Raw genomic sequence first — 24,412 nt, forward strand, 5'->3', positions numbered from 1 at the left:
ATGTGAGCATAATATAACATTATAAGAGCACGCGCTCGTCTTGTTCACTCGAAATCATAATATCTATTGTGTCACTGGTTGAGTAAAGCTGCTTTGACGTGACACATAGAAACAGTTCGTTGAATATTCATTCGCTTATTCAGCGTTAAATGCATTTTCCGTAAACTTTACCTATACAATATTGGTACATATTATATTGTATCGTTATACTGCATTGTCTTATTATAATAAGTACATACTACATACCTAATACTAATTCGACATGTTTTCGGTTGTATGCCAATGTAATTTTTTAAATTTAAGATCACTAACTCATTAGTCATTACATCTTAACAGAAATCTTTAGACGTTAAATTTTAACACTGCAGATTTAATTAAGTCGCGTTAGATGTGTTATTATACAGATATACTTACCAAACACGTCATGTCACTTACATTTGCATATTTTCTGTTTCAGTTTTAGTAGATTATTTTATTTTTAATACCTATTTATAATAACAGCAGTGTGCGGGCGAACAGTCGTAGTTGGACAAATTTACTTCAATAACGCTTTCTTTCATTACTTAGGTAGTTAGGTATATATTTGTACTGCATGTTCATATTGCATGTTATTGACGAATAGGTAGAGTTCTGAAAACTTCATGTTTTTCTTAAAAAATTAGAAAAAATCACTGTCCAAAACAAAACATGTCTAGATAGGTAAAGATAATACAATATAATGAAATCTTATAAGCGCTTGTGTCGTCGACAGAGGATTGATACATTGATTTCTCCGCATGGCTTGAATGACCATGATCGACGAGCTTGCTATCTCCAAATTTTATATTAAAAAATAAAAACGGATGGATTATTTGTGGAGTACTGAAATTACCACGACCAAGTGTATGAGATCTCATTTGATATATTTTTTAGCTTGACTAGTGGCTCGAGTCAGGATAATCTGTAGTATCTAATAATAAATTCAAATTCAATGACAAATTATTAAGTTCGAAAAACGATACAGACTTGAGTTTAGTATTGAAACTGTAATTTCCGATGCTTGCTCTACGTTTTGACTATCGTTAGTTTAACTTTTCAAGTACAAGTATCAAGTATATAATTAGTGACAAACATTACATATTTTTTTAAAAGTTTCAATGACGTACTCACGTACAATAAGTTTTCATTTACGAGGAGGGTGAATATCAATATATTATGTATATGTTTTGAATAATATTAAACCCCTGACGAGATTACAATGGTATATTATATATTTAACAACATAAAATGTTAAAGTTTTAACCAATTTTCTATCCGCACACCTATGTCCTTCATATTCCCCAATTTAAAAACAACTATATGAAAAATGAACCGTTAGGAGTTAGGACTCATAATATCTAGCACCAATGAGGATACCTCCTTTCTAGTCTAATTACTCTTACTGTTTAACTGTTTTCAACTTTGTAAATTAAGTATCTTCTTTTTTCGTGTATGTTATTATAATTTGTTTTGCTATGTGTGTTTTTTTGCTTTACTATACCTTAAATATATTACTTGATTGTATTAAAAATGTACTACCTGTAAACTGATTAACAAATAAATAAATAAATAAATTTAAGAATGCATGATTTATTATTAAAATCAATATAAAGCTAAGTTCTTTAAAATTGAATACTTTATTGAATTACTTAAAGGCTTTAAGTTAAAGCTGAAAGCATTTCATACCCAAAATTCTTATAGTATCTAATAACTATTTAAAAAATATACTTTATAGTTTAAAACATAAACAAAACAACACAAACTGAAATTATATTTATGGTCTTAAAACTAGTGGTTGTATATTAAATAAAAGTCAAAAATATCAAAATTGAACAAAAATACACATGCAAAAAATATTATTTTTATACTTTAAATTAACACAATGTTTGGAATCGTATACATCAAATTTAAGTTTTTCCATTAAAATTACAAACATTCCAATACAATATCAATGTTATATTGTAATTTGACTGTCATTAATGTCGAGGAAGATCTATAAAATTAGTTTATAGTAAATTAATAACATGTATTATATTCATATAATAAATAAATAATTAAGAAATTTAAACTCTATTGAATGTATTCAAGAGGTCAATAAAACCATCATACATTTGTAAAGGTAGGTATGTTGTATGCAATTAAGATAATGTAATAATTAAATTGTTACATTAAATTGAAAACATACAAGTACCATAATTAAATAACTTATGGGTCTATATTTATTATAATTATAAATTAGATGTAAGTAAATATTACCAAGATCTTTCGTTAAAATAATAATAATATCTATTTTATAATTAAAGTGTCATGTAACTTAATAAAAAAAAAATAAATAAATAAGAGAACAAAAAAGAATCATAATAACAAACAAACACGAAGGAAATATTTCAAATGTCTTCAATTATTGTAAATTAAAAATAGTAAGAAAAAAATGGTAAATTAGGCTATGTGAAGTTATTTTGGTAGTAATAAACATCATGGTTCTTCTTCTGAATCTTTATCACATTGAAAATCGTCAAATCCAGTCATGCGATGGTATGCTTTGGTTTCTTCACCAGTTTGTTTAAAACTAATTAAGGGCCGTAAAGCTGAGCGTAAAGATGCAAACAAGTGTGGGAACAATATTTCTTGTTGAGCGAGTAATTGTTTTGTTCTATGTCGCTCCTAAAATTAAAACAAAAAGCAAATAATACATAAATATTGTATTAAATTAAAAAGTAAACAATCATTGTTTTATTATTTTCAAATTACAACATTGTTTTTCTTTATTTAGAGGAATATAACTATTAACATCAGGTATTTTCGGGTATTACCTTGGGAGCTTCAAAGCACGCAGGACAATTTTCTGAGATAACAGGTAATTTTTTAGATTCAGCAAATTGGCGTAACATTTTTTCTCTGACATAAACAAATGGTCTTATTACACGTAAATCACGTTCATTAATTGCATAATGAGCTTTCATTGATCTCAATCGACCATTATGAAATGTGGACATTAAAAAACTCTCAGCCAATCATCCAAATGTTGACCAAGAGCCAGCACATTATAACCATTTGCTCGTGCAGTAGAGTACAAACGTCCTCGTTTCATGCGACTACAAAAACTACAAATGGAACGGCACTCAGTAGAAGCAGCTTGTTCAAGAATCTCTATCAACAAATATATGTACATTTATTTATATATTGATTATATGCTTATTCAACTATGTATTACAATACTTACTTTGTTCTTCATATAAATAATGAACTCCTAATGCTTTTAAGTATGGTATAAGAGGTTTAGGGTCATAAGCTGCACTACCAGGATCAACTGTAGCAGCTCCCAATGTGAAATGTATACCTTTTGATGAAGCATAATATTGGTACTGATGAAGTGTATGAAGTAATGACAATGAATCTTTTCCACCCGATAAACAAACCATTATACGATCTCCGTCTCGAATCATCTTGAATTCCCTAATAGCCTTAAATTTCAAAGTATAGTCTTGAGCTACATTTAAAAAATAATTTAAAAATTAATTACATTTAATACTTACTTCAATTGTTGGTTTCCAAATGGGCTTTGCTGGACAATACCACCTAGCTACAGCAAAATCAACATTTTTCTCATAATTCATTTTCACAGTACATTCAGATTTAAACTTTTTCAAATTAATTTCAATTGGTTCTGTCTTAATGTTTATACCACTATCAGTTGAGCTAAGATTTGGATGTTTTAAATTGTTTTCTTTGTCACTCTCTGAATCTGTTTCTTTTTCCATTATAGTGTCTGTGTTCTCATCTGACAGAGAAGATGAAGAAGCCAAAACAGAGCTTACCATGTCATGTATTTCTGATTTCATTTCTGAAGCAAATTCAGATAAACGAGTGATGACTTGTTCTTCAAGGCCATTTTGACATGGTGTGGTAGTTATTACTGGGACAGAATTATTTCTAGGCATAATTTTGTGGATATTTTTGGAAATGTTACTTTGTTTATCTATAACATTCAAGCTTTCTGAGCTCTCTGACAATGCATTGTCAACGGTAGCTATAACTTCACGTAGTTCAGATTTGATTTCTGTAACAAACTCCTTAGTCATTTCTTGTACATAAGCTTCAATACTTTCATCATGTTGTACATCACTACAAGATGCACGTGATTCAGAATCACTTAATTCAGTTTGACTACTGCAAGAACACTGTCGTTCACGTAACCTTCTAAATTGATTAGGATTTGACCCTAAGCTATAACATCTTTCTCTTTGAGAAATTAGTCCAACAGGACTCAAGTGTTTATTAGGCAGTAACATATCCGAACTACCACTTGAAGATCTCACACGAGCAGATAAACTGAAAAAAAAATAAAGGAATGAGATTATTTAATTGAAATACAAATGAATTATTTCCAAGCTTAAAATGTAATTTGTTTTTAAGTTTTTAGTTTATAAAAACATGCTTGTGACCTGTGTTATATTTATTTAGCTTGTCAATTACAAACTATAATTTTTATGAACACAAAATTTGTTTTCAAATAATATAAGCTGGGAATTTTCTAATATAATCAAATCTAATAGTTCGAGTTCCACAGCATATGTATGTATATAAAATATAATAAATAATATGTAGGGATTATATTATATAAATAATGTTATCGTTAGAGCTATGATGTAATGATGTGATAAAATATGCAATATTTTTTTTATGTTTAGTAAATTATACATCATTTTTAATTTGTATTAATGTTCATGGTTAATATAATTGATCTCAAAACACAAAAAAAACATATTAAAACACTAATAAAAAAAATGAATATTTTTTATTGAACTTCTGTATTTGTTTTAATCATAATTTAGGTTAATTATAGTTTGTATAATTGTTTGCTGAATAATTAAATATCTGTCTATATTAAAAAAGTTATAAATATAAATATAAATGAGACAATACTTGTGATCTAAAGCAGATAGACTGTTATATCTGGCTAAAGATGAATTTGGAGAAGAAACGTTTGATGATTCAGAAGTTCGAGGTGATCCATAGTAGACTGCTGGTGAAAACGGAACACGTTGTTTAATATGGCTGGATGAATGTCCTAACAATAAGTCTTGAGCTTCACTTGGCAACATGAACCAACGTAAATGTTCAGCCTTTTCTGTGAACATACTCCTCTGATCAGGCAATGGAAATCGTTTTGCCATCTAGAAGTATAAAAATATAAAAAAAAAATAATTATTATTAACATAAATATAATTGTTTGTTACCAATAAAACTTAAAATATCACAATTAAAAATTACTTTTCTCGCTTTGTTGAATGTGTTTCTTGCTGTCTTCAGACATTCAGCATAATCAGCAGGGCATGTATTTTGTACAGAAATCTTACGTTCTGGCACTGATAATTTACCATCTGTATATCGTATTGATCCCAACCACTTACGATCGCGGAACACATTGTTAGTATGATGTTTCCATTCACCTGTCTCTGGATTTAATGTATATTGTGGTAATAATTTCCAGCCCTCGGTGGCCACCATTTTCAGGGCTTCAAGTACATAAGACACTTCGTTGTCAGACATAAAGAATGGCAAAGATATACGGATAAAACCAGGCCTGAGCATCTCAAATGGAGAATGTTCTTCGTGACGGCGCAGGTGATGTCTGTCCAAACGGTCGTCTTCTAGTAACATGTTTTCATATTCTATGGCCAGAGTGTCGCTGATACCCAAAAGATCTTGAGCATAAGGTCCAGCACAAGCACAACCACCACGAGCCTGTACACCAAACACGTCGTTGAGGATAGCGCACACAAAATTGTGATGCAAAAACGCACCGCGAGGATGCCGCACCAACATTGAGAAAATTGGCAGCCGTCTCACCGTTTGCGAGCAGTTACCTAACACTATTATTTCCGGCATAGTTTGTAGAAAAGATAAAACTGTCCTACAACAACAAAAAATATATTATATAATTATTAATACAATAATAGTTGATAAAAAAAACAGTGATCACAAAATGACATTTATAAACACATTTATTTTTTATACTCATTCAAGATCATTATATTTTAATAATATCAATGTATATTAAAATTTATAGTGAATATAATATTTTGCATACAGATTAAGAAGTAATTTTATTTATTTATTATATCTTTACTCATTACTAATACATGTAATTCTTATTCTAACCACATACTATAATTCAAGACTAACTTATAATGTTTCTAATAATACTACCAATATATAAGTGATAGTGATAATTTTTAGAGGTCATATAAAACAATGATGATGACGATAATAATATATACTTTTCAAAAATAACAAACCATAACCAGACCTATCAGTTATTAGTTATTACAAATCATTCTAGAATGTGTATAAATAGAATAGAGTTCTTCTAATATTCTAAAAGTATTAAAGAAATACATATTTTATTATTTTCCTATTTTTAAAATAAAAATATTGATTAAATTTTATTAAAATCAAAAACTATTAAATATATACATAAGTTTAAGGTAGATTAAAGGTAAATAATTTTAAAAGGTATATTTTTAATATTTATTATAGTTATTGCTATAAAAAAAACTAAGAAATATCAGTTAACAATTTTTTTATATTGAAATATTTATAATTAAAAATAACAGAACTGCCTTCAAAGTAATAATATTTTTATAAAATTGAATTATGTCAAGAAATCTTTATAAAAATGCATATTTATAAATTTAATTAAATAAAAAAATTAATTTATTCAACTTCTAAGACATGTTGAAAAATAAATAAACAATAAATAATTAAATATATAGTATAATTTAAATAAAATTACTACCTATATGATTATATTTTTACACGACTTTTAAAGTACAATATTGTTGAAATACGAAAATAATTTATAAAATTGTCTATAAAAGTGTACAATGCAGTTTATTTTTGAAGACCCTTGAAATCTTAAAAAATATGTAGTTTGTAAACTGAGTGGGATTGTGAGGTTTCTCGACAGCTTGATATCTTTAATTTATTATCTATATGTGTATTGTATACACAAATGCATAGCAAATTTTTAAACAAGTTTTATTGTTAACTCTTTAGCATGTATTCTTTGTATGCCACTAATAAAATATGAAAAATACTAAAACAAAAATTTGTAAAAAAAAAAATATTAATGAAATAGTTATTACAGCTAATTTTAATAATGTTAATCATCAAACATAATAAATGTTATCTAGTTATATATTTTGCAATTATTACTGAAGATAAAAATATTATTTACTTAGTAATTTTTTCTTCCCTGCCCATAATAAATGGTACTCCAATATTTTGTTTTAGTTGTAATGCTAAACCCAAGCGCACAGATTCCACAATGGCCCCAGTACCACCTTCTTCTCGCAATTCTGTATCCTAGAATAGATAATAGATATACATGAATCTCAGAAATGAGTACATACCACAGGTAGACAACTATTTTTTTTTTTTTTTAGTTGAAATTATCCATTAACAGTAGCAGTAAAGTGGTCTGCTACTTGATAACTATTTACACGATCTATAAATGTACACTAATGTTGTACATACAATGCAATTTGAGGAGAAAACTAATAATGCTAATTCCTCTCAAAATGTCCACCAATCATACAAACCCAATCTAATTTAACTATATTTACTTTTAAATATCTGTGATCTTTTCTTGAGACAAAAAACACTGCACCGCCACCACTGCCATTTGGCACCTTGTTTTTGAATAGTTTTTTTTTGGCCACCAATACACCTAAGCGGTCCATAAATCTCTTTATTAAACAGCCATAGGAATATATGAATTCAAACAGTTTTTCAAACCTGGTGTTTGTATTCCGCCCACAAATTTATGACCAGAGAAAAATATAGCATCTTTATAAACGGCTTGGTCATTAGCTGGAAACAAAGGGTTCATATCCAAAACCACATATGGAGCTATAAAAATAAAAATATAAAAACATTCAAAACATTCATAAAAAGTTAAACACACTATTTGAGTTGGCAGGTGTTAAATAAACATATTTAATGTAGATACTATATATATATGAGGTAATAGTTAGGATATGGTACAGGTTACTACAGAATATTAACAATATCATTGTTTAGAAATAACAATTTTGAAGATTTCATATTATCATAGACATTTTGGTTATAAGTTATAACTAAACATAATGTCTATGCTAATGACATATTTATTGTTGTTAACTTAGTCATTGTTTAAAATAAATAACCTTATTAGTTAAGTCATTTTTAAAAACAGATAAAAAAATGTAGTACATATGCATTATGCATGTTTTATAGCATAAAATGTAGTTTAAAATTTTTGTAATTAAAAGTGAATTTTTAAGTTGATCTTTTTAAAATGCATAATTAATTGTTCAGTACTGTAAAATTGTATTTTTATATCTACTGTATTTGTATTAAATTGCTCATTATACTTATACTTATTGTTATTTTATTATGGTTTTTTTTTTTTGTTTAATAAATATAGTATAAGATTAGTTGATATTACACAAATTATTAGGAAAAATTTGAGAAAAACAAATCACGATAATATACATATATTTATTATACATATATTTGTAACAAATAAAAGCAGAAACAGTGTTTTACACTTAAATAATACTTGGTCCACACCAGAATACTATGTGCTACATGAAATATCCTTTTTTTAGTTATTGTAAATATTTATAAGTTTATAAAATTTAAATAAAAATAGTATAAAAAATAAACATATAAATCACATAAGACCTTAAGAGCGTTAGTCGGTTAACGTCATCATTCTATTCAGAATCTATAAATATACCATCATTTTTTAAAAGCCAGAGCTACAATGACACATTAATCATTACCTGCGGATGCATAATCCCAAAATGCCAGTGCACCATATTGGTGTAAAATCAACGTGGTGGCAATATCGTCAGCAAGTATTCCGGTAATATTGGAGGCGGCAGAAAAACAACCAACTAATTGTGCTCCTGGACTAATTGATTGATACAATCGAAGTTTATTTTCGAGATCAACGAGGTCAATAAAACCTTCTTTAGTTTCCGCTACGCGTATGACCTAAAAAATTCAAAAAAAATTTTAAACTTTTAATCACACAATACGATAATAATTAAATAATTTTAGGACTGTGGTCTGTGACAGAGGAAATAGAAAATTGTAAAGTTAATTTTTAATATGTATTATTTAAGTTAGAAGTCAAGTAAATAGTAAACAATTATTAAATAATATAATGACAATATTAGTTAGTAAATTATTTTGTTAGACGAATTTTATAGCTGTTATAATAATGACATTAAAATTATAAATAATAATTTTTTATTATTATTTTGTTCTATTTAACGTTTTTTGACTTTTAAATTACAATACTTATACAAGAAACGTTTTTTAAGGAAACGCGACGATGGCTCTAATCAATCGAAAACAGACATTTTGGCATGCAATCAAATATCATAATACACATTTTAAACGATTGAAATAGAGCCAAGTCGTAATCGTTATTATTTGACAATGACTGGAATAACGATTATAATAAGAAACATGTTGTTTTAGACACGAACGTCAAGGCGCAAACTGTAGAAACAAAATTATTCTTGACCAAGGTCATATAATATATTTCATTACCAAACACCGGAGATGTCCTCATAATAAAATAGCGTCTATTGTGACGAAATGAACTATTTACTAACTACTTATATCACTTCTAGACGCATACAATTTTCCAGTTATTTATTCAATGTAATATCGGCCACCGATTCGATTTAATATGATAAAATAATTACTCCGATTGTAGGACCAACACAAAATATCTATTTATCAATATTAGGTAGTACATGGACAACATCGGCTACGAAGTGACAATATATTATTATCGTATATCATTGATTACTATCGATACAGAATACATGTTTTCACGGTCGTCGAAATTACATTAAAATTCAGTGAGTATATTACTCTTGGTAGAAATGAAACAATTAACGGAATAAATAAACAATATTATTACTTCCGTCAATACACAAAGATACGCCAGACCGAGCTGCTATTCCGAGTATTTACCGTAGCGCCGATCTCTCTCCAAGGCAATAAATTTGAATGGTGTTCGTAAGGACCGACCAGGACTATTGGTTTGATTTCGTCAGAAGCGAAGTCCATGGCGTGTATCAATTTGTGAACGGCGCCGGTACATCCACTCCCGACGAATATTACAGCGTCGTCTTCCGAAGCATGGACAGCATTACGAACGATATCACGGGCTTCATGTCTACATGAGAAAATATAATGATTACATTTTAAATTTAGGTTGAATAATAATTGTTTATTTAATAAAAGCATCCTTCAAAAATTGATTATTATGGGGAAATCAAAAAATACTTTTGTCATACAATCCACAAACAAATTGTTTACTGAGACATACAATATTTAAAAAGGATTTATTTCTTTTATATTTAACGGAATCTAACAGGTATTATGATACTCAGTGTCAATTATTATAATGGACACATTTTTACCTGTATAGAGTAGACTGCAACGAAGTGACGTTCGTTGTCGTATGAGTGTTACCATAGACGGGTAAAACTTCTTTAAGTATGTAGTCTTCAATAAATTGCAGCGATTTTCCAGAAGCTGCGTAGTCACAGTATACAACTATATAAACAAGCAAACACAACATATAATATATTTACACAGTATGAGAGCCTTTGCAAGACACATAATTCAATAGAACGTATACCCATTGAAGAAGTATTTCCGTTAAGTAAATGTATATAAAATTGTGGAAAATACGATGTATACAAAATAGCTTAAGCAAAAACTATATTAATAAAAAATATCAGATGTAAAATTGAAGTTTAGTACTTATATTTACTGTTTGGCATAATTTTATAATAAGTTTAACATTCGGGACTTAAAATAGCTTACATGAGTATAATATAATAAATAAAAAATATATTAGGTAAATTAATTGGTTTTATAATTATTTTATAATTCAAAAACGTAATACTAAACTAACATTATACAAAAGAACGATTTTTAGTGAAAGAGACCGTGGGCGAATCAGCATAATATATTTTTTTCATATTGTTATTTTTATTTAATACATTTTTTAACTCAGCAGGTTGAATTTATTTACAAACAAAATGTTTGTCAAAATATGAAAAATAATTTTAAGTTAAGACCAACATACTACAAAATAAGTGAATACTTAGGCATTTTAAGTGTATTTACAGTTTATACCTATATATCTGTAAATATATATAACTAAAAATGTGTAATTAAAACATTTCATCGTCTATAGAAAATAATAATATACTTATATACGTAATAGCATAAAGATTTGAGTCTACATAATTTAATAATATTTTTAAATTACAGTTAAACAACTTAGTATAAAATAGTATTTGAAAAAAAAATGTAGACACATTTATAAAAAGAATTAGGTCGAGTTTTTGATACTTATTAGTAGACATATAAGAATAATGACGAAACTAGGAAACTTAAATTTTTCAAGTTTTTTGTTGAGAAATAACAATATTTCATAAATATACAACAAAAATAAACTAAAAAGGAAATATCAAAAATGCCTAAAAAAAGCTCAAATATAGATAACAATTTTTAAAAATGATATTTGGTAAAAATGTATTCATTTTAAATACAATTCATACGATTATTTATAATTGAATTACAAAAAAAAAAAAAAACTAAATTAATCTTTGAAAACCAGTATTAATATTTCCGTTATCTACTTTTGTAAAATAACAATTAATTCAAATATATAAACTACGTACACTTTTTTTTGCTCCAAAGTATGATACCAGACGAACAAAAAATAAACGCACATTATTGTCAGATCAATATATTCTTTGCTCCACTCATAATCTAAAAGAGAAGATGTTAACACACTACATTATACGTTATTATTATAGCTTATTTTGTGGTTCTGTATTTTGTTGATAGCATACAACACGTCATGTTCACTCGTGTTTTTTCTTACCCATCAAATCATAAGAATACTTTTTACCGACGTATAATTGAGCAACCAATTGTAAATTAATTTTACCTATTATATAATTGACTGAAGAATCAAACACCCTTTTATGATCCATATATAATGTACACTGTATATTATTCACTTGACGCCTAATTCTAACACTAACCACACTAATAAGTTAAGAATAAGTCTATACGCATTGACGTGTGTACGGGTGAGGCAACTGTCTGATACACTACGAGATTTTCTCTTACATTGTTTACCACATTTAATTTTTAATGTCAAAAAGTTTTATAAAATTACGATGAATTTTGAGTATTTTTCGGGATAAACAATCTTACACTATACCAAATACAATTAAACATTAATCATCGTTGTTTGTTTTTTTTTTTTGTTTACTTATTGGTAACAAAATTCATGTAAACATCAAAAGGATAGATAATTAAAGGGTTTCAAATTTTAATTAAGAATAATAAACTGCATTTATATCATCCATATTTAAACTATTTGAAATAAGCTATACATTTAATAGGAAGGGTATATTTACAACTTTACGATGTATAACATAATATACGTATATAAAATAAATAATTGATTTTATTTTGTATTTATCATAATATAAATCCATGATGTGCATAATAATTTGTGGTATGTATTTATAGGTATTACAGTTCATCATCCATGGCCATAGTTTTGTCCGAACCGTTTTATTAGTTATAATAATACTATTGATTACAAATATTGGCATTTATAATTAATGATTAAAACTTAATCGATAGATATTTTATCAGCGTCAAAAACTTTTGTCCAATATAACATATTACAATTTGGAAATTTTTGTGGACTGAATATAAATATAATTGGTCACTATGTACAACGAATACATTTTTGTTATTTATTGATTATAGTTTGATAAGAGAAGTACAAATATTAACATTTTACTAAAAGTATTAATGTTTTTAAATTCTTTCCAAGACGATCGCTAATATAATATAGTATAAAAAAATACTTATAGCCCTATATTTTATAACTTAAATGGTTGAATTTCCGTACTCGCAACGGTTATGAACACAATGAAATATGTAAGTAGGTACATTGATTTTAAAAAGATATAAATGATGTATAAATAATAAAATAAAAACCACACCCTTAAATATTTTACGTGGGGTAAAATAAATAATATAATATACTATACATCTAGTAAAAATGAAAATATATATTATTTTTTAATACCTAGATGGCTAGGTCAATATGAAAACAAACTTAAGTGAAATTAATCTAAATTATTTTGTTTTAAAATACTTAGGACATGTGGTACATATAACCTATAAATGTGTATATGTATACCTACAATACATATACATTAAACATATAATAACCTTATAAATTGTTTAATTGATTTCTTAATATCTCATTTATACTTTAATAGATATAAATGACGTATTAATTAAAATTGGTCATCGATCTTTTTTATAATTTTAATCGGCCGACTGATAATAAAAATAAAATGATACGACATTCTCTACAATGTTTCTTATTAAGATTGACAATCACATACGCACAATCATTTCTGAAAAAAAGATTCTACGCAATTTAGAACACCGTTTTTTCTAAGAATGTTTAAAAAACATTCCAGTCGATTTATTTTAATGTTATCGTAAACCCAAAGTTTGTTTTCTCCGTCGTATCTACACAGGACGTTATATTATAACTGCGCAATTCCCGACGATTCTTCAGAACACCAGCTGATTATGTCTACCTTTACAAGGCTAATAGACTTGAAGTTATTATAACCTAATATACAATTTTATAAAAATACGAATTCTATGTTTTGTAAATAAAAATGTATACAAATAATATTAATAAACAAATCTTTAATAATACATATACATTATAGGTACATACCTGTAATAACATTATATCATATTATATCTCGTATTATATATACTATATAGATAATATAAAATTATAAATGAATGAACAGTATTTATTATATAACTGATAATTCAACCAAATTAAATATCTATTAATAACAATTTACATAATTATAATTGGAAAATACATGCGTGAAATATTGAAAAAAGTAAATAAGTAAGAAAATTATAATATAATTTTTTTAAGGATTCATTTTTGACATTTTTTTTTTTAATAGATAAAATGAAACTTTATATTTATATGGAAAATAAATAGCAGTACACAAATGCAGATATTTTAGACAGGGAAACTAAGAGTATTTTATCTAAATGTGTACGTGTGCATAATATATTTTGAATACCTATGAAAAAATTAATATTGAATTTTTTTTTAAAAAGTCATAATAATTAAACTGTTACAAAATAAATAATTAATTCATTATTATTATTGTAACATAGGGTAGCTTAAATATTTTGATTTCTCAAAAATTATGGCCTGAAACAGATGCTCCATTAACGTCTAGGCTAATGAAAATAATATAATATTACAAATAATATTATACATTATAATAGACATTTAAGTAAAAGAAAAGACATGTTCATATAATTTTAAAAATTTAATGTAAAGAAGTTATATAAAACTAAAGAGTATTTTTATTATTATAATTTTCCGTGTAAAAAAAATAAATTTAATAATTATTAGTACATTATTTAAATTATTTTAGTACTATTACTTTTATATATTTTTAAATATAAATACTGAAAAATAGATTGCTTAATATAATTTTAAGTGTCTAAACTGTATAAAGTAAATTTCAATAATAGAAGAAAATAGTTTATAATTATTAAAAATATCATTCTGCATTTATTAGCATCTGATTTGATTATCGTTCTTATTAGAAATTATATAATACAATACATTAATATATAATATAGGTACCAACCTATAATTATACTAGCATATAAATCTCATTATAATTATACTACTTCCTAACAAACATATTATTGTATGTAGGTACATAAATTAATAACCTATATTGACATGATAAAATCTATTAAAAATATTTTGTTTGTAGAAACAGTTAAATTACAATATAATACAATTTTATATTTTTCACATACCTTACTATTATTAGGATTATAATTTATTGTTTTTAAATAAAAGCTCTTTTTGTATGTTACTAATCTTAAATAAATTAAATTGATTAGTAAAAAGGTAGAAATTCTAAGCACATATTTTAAAAGGTACGTAAGTAAATTATACTAAAAATAATTAAATTATAATTGTTGTATGATATTATTTTTATACCTAGTTAAAATATTTAGATGAAATACGATTAAATGTAAATCTAGTACTCAACGCGAAAAAAAATAGCATAAATGTGATTTTATGTTTATCGATGACCTGAAAAACTTCACACAGACTATACAGAGCATAACAGTCACTTATAAGCTAGCTGCTCTCAAATTTTAAAGCATTTATTAAATTATATTCAATAAAATAAATACACATAGTTCCAAAGTATTTACTTAAATACATCTCAAATAGAACGAAATATTTAAGTTCTATTGTTATTTCATAGTTGATACAAATAAAATGTGTAGATGATTTAATAATAAAATCCGTATATACTTAAAAACAATTATTAGGTATTCTCATTTTGATTAAGTACCATTTAAAATTACTTCTTGCAAAAATTTGAAACATAAATGTAAATTCGTCTGACGTTATGCATTATAGAGAATAGTATTATTATTTATTAGTAACTAAAATATACAGATAAATATAAATAATTACGCAATTATAATAAACACTGATCTAATATAATATGATGCTCTTCATTTAGTACTCTGAAATCTAAAAAATAAAGTCTTAAGGCAGAAATCATTATGCAATTTATGAAGTACATTTTTATGCTTAATTTTAACATAAAAACTTTAAAATATTAAGTATAGGTAGGTATAAACAACAAGAAATTTAACTTTGGGATTAATTAAATTTATCAATATTATATACATAGATAATAAATAATAACTAAGAAAAAACTATGAAAAACATTATATTTCTAAAAAATAAATGTCTTGTAAATTGTACTAAATTACGTATTAAATATTGATCCGAACAAATAAAATGGTAAGGGGTATATTAAAAAAATATAGGGCTCATAATTCAACTTGTTTTTTAAGTAATTAGAATTGACACTTGTCTTGATAATATATTCTATAACCCAATAACTAAGTGTTTGAGTTTAAACAACGTCCTATACCATAGTTTACTATTTAGTGGCTATAAATTATTATCGTAGTGCAATTTTACTTATCATCTATAATATTATGCATTATGAATTTCTCAATAGACCTTGATTGGCAAAAACAGAGTAAACAGCTTAATCAACAATCGACCTTTACGTTCAAACAAAAAATGTCTCCATGCATAGGTAGGCACCTAAGTAAAATGAAGTATTCAAAGTTTAAACTACGGTAAGATATGTAATTAAAAATCTTTAGTTAAAATGCTATATATTTTTAAACAAATATGTTTATGTTTTATGTTTAATATCAAAAATATGAAAGTATACAAGTAATATGTTAATTTTAAGTAAACCATTTCAATAATATTGAAATGACAAATAAATCGTTTTATAAAAGTTTTTGACTTCTGCCCTATACGATATCTATACGATTATAATACGTTTATAAATTAATACGGAAAGGCCAATAATTTATTCATTAGAAATACCATAGTATGATTTAAAATGTTATATTTACTGATATTGTTGTTTTATAATTTTATACATAATTTATAATACAATATTTTTTAGCTAAACATATTATATAGCCATACATTTTCCTTATTTTTAAAATAAAAATACGTAACGGATACAAATTAAATAAGCAAAAACTAATTTGGTAAAATATATAATGATTATTCGATTATAAATTATTTTTATTTATTATTATTGACTGATACAGGTAACAACTATGATTTAGGTATCTTAATTTAAAAAAATCAACTATAAACGAAATTAAAACTACATTGATGTCCATAAAAATAGTAAAATTAGATTTTAGTTTGATTATTTTATATTAAAACATTTTATTGCAAATTATTTTATTTTATTAGTTTGTCGTATACTTAAATTTATCAAACAAATATCGTATAATTATAAAAAAAACAAAACTTAATCTTAATTTCTGAAATATTTATGAAGCCTATGAAGGCATATTTTATTATCGTTATTATTATTATAAAATAGATATTAAATGACCATATTCATTTTCATTCAACTAATACAATCGGAAATCTTAATTTTTTACATATTTATGAAAACATATTTTTCACACAGTCTTATGTAATAATTTTGATAGTTAAAAATCACATTTATGAATATAATCATATTTTATATTTAGTTAAATATAAAATTGTATTGTCAAGTTCAGTATAGTTATAATTGTGTATGTTAAAGAAAACTGTACTGACCGAAAAGGGAAACGTACATTTTATAATAATTATATTTTTATCACATTATAACAATAAAAATAAAACTAAATTATAAAAAAAGTGCTTAAGTGTAGTAGCATCTAATAGGTATTTACATTCTATACAAAACTGAAAAATGCCATTTACTGCGGAATAACATCCTACAATTTCCCACGTATTTGCAATAAAGGTCAGGTATTATAATATCTAGTAGAACCTTGCATATGATCATCCCACACTTAAATCGTTATACCAACCCATAATTTCGTTCTTATGGTTTGAAAAAACGTCAATAATACTATTTATGTGTCCAACAAAAATAATTTTCTCCGATAAAGATATAGTAGTCGTTCGCTATAAACACGTGAATTCGCACGTATCAACGAACGAACATTGTTTGGATTATTTAAAGCAACCGTATTAACTATAATAGCATTTGGCACGCTACGATTAGCTGAATACGGCTGAATAATATATTATGAACAAGTGATAAAATTCTAATACCTGACGTTTCTAAAATAATACAATTAAGATATTAAAATAAGCAAAAATTGAATTTTAGAAACTGAATTATGATGAATTTTTTTAAGTCATATATAAATAATAAAGTAAACACAGTGGTCTTATAAGTAGTGTTTACTGTTTACCTTTAGACTGTCATAATTTTTCAATTTGTAAAATTTCTCTTTTATATTATATTAAAATTTAAAATGTACAACGTAGGTGATAAGTTATTTTATAAATAAAAATATTTTATTTAAATAAATAAATGTATGACACTTAGTATTAATTTTTAGCTATACCTATATATTTATAAAAATGTTAAAAACTATCTCCAGATAAAATAAAAAAAAACTTACATTAATATTTGTGTTACATCAATTTTTAAGATACTAACTTTTTTCATACGGAGTAAGGAGTTGGATTAGATTAGACAATGTGTCATTGTGCTTACGTGTCCTCTCATATCCATACTCGTTCGCCTACTAAACACTTTTTTAATCACCAGAACTACTGGATTAATACTTAAAATGTACTATATTCACTGGATTCAATATTATTATACACAAAATACTTTAAGAATGTTTGAGTAAATTAGTCCTAATTAGTCAATAGTCATATTATATTTATATGTATCTTTAGAAATGAGAATTTTTTTTTTAGTTTAAGTTAAAAAAGGTTAAAATGTGATTTTTTTAAAAATAAAGTTAATCTAAAAAATACTAACGAACGTTAAGTAATTTAGGTAAGTACAGTGGCAACAAAACACTCTATTATAATTATAATTATATTTCATCTGATTATGGATAAAAATGTGAAACAATTCTATTGAAAGACGACATTTTTATATATTTTTTATATTAAATGCTATCAATTTTTAACACTCAACTTAGAAATTCGTGCTATATAATGTCGAGTAAAAAAATTAAAACGCGTTAGTATTTTATAAAATTTTTACCGATTATAACAAAGGATATTTGGAAAAGTGTATAAAAAAATAGGTGCATACACAATAAATATTAAATATTTGTGTATTGTATCTACACAAAGTCTATGAAGTCACTTAACTACTAATATCCTATTACTAAATATAGTAGTAAAGTATTGAAGTATAGTAAATCATGAGTTAATAAGAAAATCACTAGTGAACACTATGTTATGTTGCATTATTAGAAAGAATATCATAATACGATTCTTAAAAGTCACTATAATTTTTTTTTTTTAATCAGCCCGTATATAATAATCAAACGTCTACAACCGTACAATGACTAATATGCTACTTAACATAAATTAAATAACCGTGCATATATTTACAATATTTATTATTATTAAGCTATTTGTTAATTTAGTTCTTATACATCTACTTTATTTTGTCTGTGTATACTGTACACCTTTCATAAAACGAACGGGAAAATATGGCGAGCTTCTGTATATGCGTATACAGGCTTAAAATCAAAATGTATTGTTTTTATTTCGATATAGGTATCTAGCTCAAATGACAAAACATAACGTTAATTAAGAAAATTATATTAATACAAATCAAATATTTTTCTAAAAAATATATCACAAAAAATAAAAATATGAAATAATAATAATGATTGAAGACAATGCATGCCTTAATGGCTTAAAAAATAGGATACACCTGGGCCGCCTATCTAGTATACCACTTAGTATGAGCATTTTCGTGTAAAATGTAAATAAATGACACCTCTAAAGCTCTAAAATTAAATATATACATTAATTCTAACATAAATTGATACATCTGTTTAATACAAATATTGTTCTGTCTGTTAAGTAGATTATTTCAAAATTTAAGAATAAATAATTCAGCTTATTGGCATATTAAATAAGCTAATAACAGGAAATGAATTGTTTATTTTAACACGATGTTTTTAATAGTAATAATATGACGAATTTTTCGTTGGTAAACATTATAATAAAATATATTTTAAAGAGTTAAATTTAAAAATTAATAATTCATAATTGTGAAAAATATTATGAAAGAAATCTAATCTTTATTTTTAAATATGGACCAATAAAACTTTTTATTTTTTATGATTTTAATACTTATAAAATACTATAATAAAATATATACAATATATCTACTTATAAACAAATCAAATATGTATTTACCTGTAAAATATTTAATATACAATATATTATATTTTGTAGTAAATGTGTAAATTATAAAGTAAGTATTCATTTTTTAGCTAGGCATATTGAAACCTAAACATTGATGTTATGTTAATTTTAACAATTTAGTGTCTACCATTTTAAAACTATATAAAATATGAGTATATGACCATGAATTAGTAGGTATATATATATACATATGATACTTTTTTCATACGCCAACCTTTTATTTTCAGTGTATTTATCTTTAAAAATAAAAATTCTAAAATTACTTTTTATCTATAGATTTATATATATGGTAAAGAATTTGTCTATAAGTAAAAAAGCTAAATTATAGTTAAAATTATCTGCCATTGTCCTTATTTATATTCAATAATCATACCATACCTATCAATATAATTTTAAAAACATCTTTCACTATAAATTCATTATAGTAATTTGTTTGAACAGTATCAAATTAAAAATTACAAACAAGATATTATGAAAATATTATATTATATCGATATCCATTGACAATACTTACATTAAATTTAAAATACATAAAACCAGATTTTTAACACTGGATATTTTTAAAACCTGTTAAAATAAAATAAAAGGTTTTGGAAACAAAAAAATTTGTATTATTTAAAAATTAATAAATAAAAATATTGTTCAATATATGTTATAACATAAATACATTGAAAAAAAACTAGTTTTAAAACTGGATAAGATAACAATTCAAACTACTTTTAAAATAAGTTTTGTATAAACTTATAACAGGTTTTAAAAAAATATATCCGTATTAACAAAATAAAAAAAAAGAAATAGGTGATATATTGGTTTAAAAATAAATTTGTGTAAATATTTTTAAATGAATAAAATTATAAAATATTGACAGTTCTAATTAAATAATGAAATTAATTAATTTAAGTATCAAAAATGGTTCTAAAAATTAAAAGTCCAAGCTATGAAAATATATATCCCGATATATACATTTTGAATAAATTATAGAAAATATTTTGATGATTAAAAATTATTAACTAAAAAAATTAGAAAACAGATGTTAATGTTGAATTTTAGATACTACGCCTTATGTTATCTATTCCTAAAACTTAAAAATCACTAATTATTTAATTGATTGGAATTTAGAATTCTTTGAACAGAGAAAAAATATCTTTCATCATTTTTATAAAAACCCATACAGATAGTATATGTATTTAAATACCTAGGTATATTTAAACAAATTTCAGTAATTTGATTTGTAAATTTTAATACATTAAAATACATTTTTTATGAAAATAATAATAATTTATGCATTCCCCAAGTCGTTTTGAGTTACATGACATTTTTTGATCAAAACTTTTTAGGTAATGAAAATAAAACATAATAATCGTAAATTGTAATACCTACTAATCGAGCTACTAATATAATCCTTGATTTGCTCAGTAGGTAAAAAATATATATATATTAAAAAAATATAATGCCTAAATCTACAATTATCTGAAAATAACTTTCATAATAGGTATAATAAGAATTTAACAAACACAAATGATATAAGAGGGGGATATAGGAAATAAAAATAGAAACATAATGAGAGGCCTCTAAGTTTAGGGAATAGCTAAGCCACAAATTACTGTAAGTATATTTTTTTGTTTGATAATTAGAAATTGTAGATATTTAATCTGTTTTTATTGAAATTTGAAGACTGATTTATAGATTGTATAATAATCTAGTACAAAACATGGTATACCACTTTAAATTTAAAAGTAGGTATCTATTTACTGTCAATTAAGCCACTTGTTATTTGTTATTAATTATGATGATTATAAAGAAGAATGAAGATAAACATTTAAATAAATAGTAAAAAATAAAATTTTAAATTGTTGTTACTTTAAAGTTTGTTTATATTATATTAAGTTACTTACATTTTATTAACAATAACTCATAACTACTTATAGGTAATATAAATGTAATTTATAATCTAATATATTTTTAGATTCATTACAATTTAATTATAAAATAGTCAACATGTTGTTAAGTTCATTATATAAATTTACTTATATTTTTATACTTATATGACAAAGTCTTATTAGTTAAAATATTATAGCTATGTAATACCTATGTATATTATATCTCGATTATATCCTTTGTTTGTAGAATAAAATTTAAAATACGAGTATATCTAGATATATCATCAAAATAAAGAAAACAATAAGTTTTAAAGTATTTGTTTTTTTTTGTGAATACTTTATTAAATAATGAAAATAAAATTTAATTTTAAATTCTACTGTCCTATTTTACAGTGAATTTATTAAAGAACACTAGAATTTATAGAAAAAATTAATATTATCAAGAAGATGATTCCTATTAAAGGGCATAAAAATATAAATTACATTAGAGCAAATTCCAAGATAATATGTTAATCTCTCGATTGTAATTTTTTTTTTTTTTTTAATACCTATTTTCCCTTCAGTTTCAAATAGAATAACAGTAAAGCATCATGACATTGACTATATCTAGCTCAGTAATTGATAGGTACTGGACAATGAGTACATATATTGCATTCAAAATTTAAGCTTAAAAGTAACAGATAAGAGATAATCTGTACATAGAAAAGTAATAAATTAAATAGGTATTAAAACACTATACCTATTATGATTCCAATAACATAATACAATTAAGTTTTTATTGATACTTTAAAATTAGAATAAATATTTATCCTCTTCCTACAATTTATTTTTAAATAATGAACATTAATAGTATCTACCAAGGACAAAAGTAGTATAGGTAAACAATTAATTTTAAGATAAATTTGTAATTTTAGTTTTTAAATTTTTAGTGCCTATTTCTAAATGTTATTTTTCTCTAAAATTAAGATGGAAATGTTTGCATTGAATAACATTTACATATAAATGTGATAAGATGTACTCAATAATTTTTTATTATCTTAATGAAGAGAATCTTGAAGTCTCTTATCGACAAAAATTATCATTTCTTTTTTATGCTTGCTATATATCTAATTAGTAAATATATTTACCTAACATATTTATTTACTCAAAAAATATTTAATTTTCAGTTACCGATTAATTTTTTCATATGTGCCGTTTCACTATCCAAATATGTTATTATTAAAATTAAAAAGAAATCATTTAGGTAATCAATCAAAATAGGGGATTTTTATCGACTACTAATTTTTAAAATAGATCAATATTTTTGAATAATTAAAACTTACACAAGATAAAATTAAGAATTTAAATATTCTACATAAGATTATAATACCTAAAAAAATTAACAAGCCAAAAAATTATGGTTAAATAAGGGTTAGGTATGTGGTTTCTTGATGTACCATTTAGAATGTTGATTTATGTATGACAAAAATAGAATACTAATTTGGGTTAAGTTGAACCCAATAAATTACAATTAATATGAATACTATGACAAAAAAGATATTTATGAGCCCATATGGCAATAGCTGTAAGTACCTACATTTAATATAAATTAATTTATAATATTTAAAAAATATGTATTGTGAGAAAAAATTAGGAACTGTTTAGAATTATAAATAAAATTAGAAAACATATTTTAAGTTGCTATCTAAATGCAATCATAATACCTATGCCGCCAAAACATAAGAGAGTTGGTATGATTCTCAATATAAAATTTAAATATACTTAATTAAATTTAATGTGACTTAATAATTAGGCTAATTACCTTTTCTTCTTCCGTATGGTCCAGAGAATGTAGAATTTTTGCCAATGACATTTTCATCCACATATTTTATGAGTTTCACCGGATCAGCGGACTTCTGTATCGGTTTTGTCACTTTGACATAATCATCGGGCAATGCGTAGAACTTTCTATTGGCAAACCTTTTAGTTGTATTTTTTACAGTATTCATTACTGACAAATAATAATTATTGTCCCAGAGCTAATTTCATGACAATCCCAGTACTACGGCTAAAATTGCGCACGTGTTTCGTGTAAGTAGGTACCTACAGTTCCGATAGACGGGTTTCAAAAATAATGAAGAAATTATTTGAATACGTAGGTACCGGTAAAACAGTCAAAATAATCGGTAAAAGAAGGATAATATATCGAATATTAATAATATAAACAAGTGTAACGACTACGAGCTACGACTCACGAGTAGTTCTTACTACTACACTCGTTGGCGAGTTTCAAATTGCAATGTTATGTTATCTCAACTGTACGTCTGTATCAAGTAAAAAAATAATAATAATCAGTGTGACCACGGATCACGTGAATACAATGAGATTGCCATAATATTTAATAATAATAGGTACACGAATTTATTATTATGATGTAGAGAACTAAAATATATAAAATATATATTATCTTCTTGACAGACTTCTACATCCTCCAGGTACTACATAATATACATTTTAAAAAACA

The 24,412-nt window shown here is 24.7% G+C and overlaps 1 protein-coding gene across 1 annotated transcript; it reads right to left on the reverse strand.

The window, feature by feature from the left end:
• Positions 1-1,636: 1,636 nt before the first annotated feature.
• Positions 1,637-24,188, reverse strand: LOC114120575 (uncharacterized). The gene is given in 14 exon segments (XM_027982519.2): positions 1,637-2,682; positions 2,832-3,031; positions 3,034-3,168; positions 3,242-3,482; positions 3,555-4,350; positions 4,945-5,195; positions 5,293-5,935; positions 7,262-7,389; positions 7,650-7,753; positions 7,822-7,935; positions 8,853-9,066; positions 10,063-10,267; positions 10,515-10,650; positions 23,711-24,188. Coding segments are annotated over 14 exon segments (3,543 nt in total). The 5' UTR covers positions 23,898-24,188; the 3' UTR covers positions 1,637-2,493.
• Positions 24,189-24,412: the final 224 nt, after the last annotated feature.

The sequence above is a fragment of the Aphis gossypii genome, chromosome 3, assembly GCF_020184175.1.
Source record: "Aphis gossypii isolate Hap1 chromosome 3, ASM2018417v2, whole genome shotgun sequence".
Lineage (NCBI taxonomy): Eukaryota > Metazoa > Arthropoda > Insecta > Hemiptera > Aphididae > Aphis > Aphis gossypii.